Consider the following 464-nt stretch of genomic DNA (forward strand, 5'->3'; position numbering starts at 1 on the left):
ACTTCACCGTTGCAATATTTAAAATAAAAAATGAAGTTAATTTTATTAAAACATTGCACTGACCGCTTAAGTGCGTTATTTGCTGCAATTTGTAGTTTCTCTTACCTCCGCCATAGTTGTTCTAGGTTCTGTGAAGCCAGCGATAATGAGTAGAGCTACACTAGTCTGTGGTGAATACTACAAAATAAAAGTCATGTCGCGACCCAAACACTGCGCAAAGGTGACAAGCACAACTGGAATATTTGAAGAGTTTATTTGCAAAAACAGATAATTCCGTTTTTTTATTTTATTTTTAAAAATCATGTTTTTTTATTATGTTATCATGTTTTTATTGTATTTTATTGTGTTAGCTGTATTTTTTAACTAATCAAAATTGCGATTAATTGGAATGCACAATGAAAAAACATGATTAAAAATATTTATGTTTTTGCAAATGAACTCTTTTATATCTATATATATATGCA

At 29.1% G+C, this 464-nt stretch overlaps 1 protein-coding gene across 1 annotated transcript in view; it reads right to left on the reverse strand.

The window, feature by feature from the left end:
- Window positions 1–114, reverse strand: part of LOC107681908 (uncharacterized) — a 21,933-nt gene extending 21,819 nt beyond the window's left edge. The window contains exon 1 of the mRNA XM_016478282.1: window positions 106–114. Within this exon, the coding sequence (XP_016333768.1) occupies window positions 106–114 (9 nt within the window). The remainder of the gene's footprint in view (window positions 1–105) is intronic.
- Between the last annotated feature and the right edge of the window lie 350 nt (window positions 115–464).

The sequence above is a fragment of the Sinocyclocheilus anshuiensis genome, unplaced genomic scaffold (assembly GCF_001515605.1).
Source record: "Sinocyclocheilus anshuiensis isolate Anshui unplaced genomic scaffold, SAMN03320099.WGS_v1.1 scaffold1973, whole genome shotgun sequence".
Lineage (NCBI taxonomy): Eukaryota > Metazoa > Chordata > Actinopteri > Cypriniformes > Cyprinidae > Sinocyclocheilus > Sinocyclocheilus anshuiensis.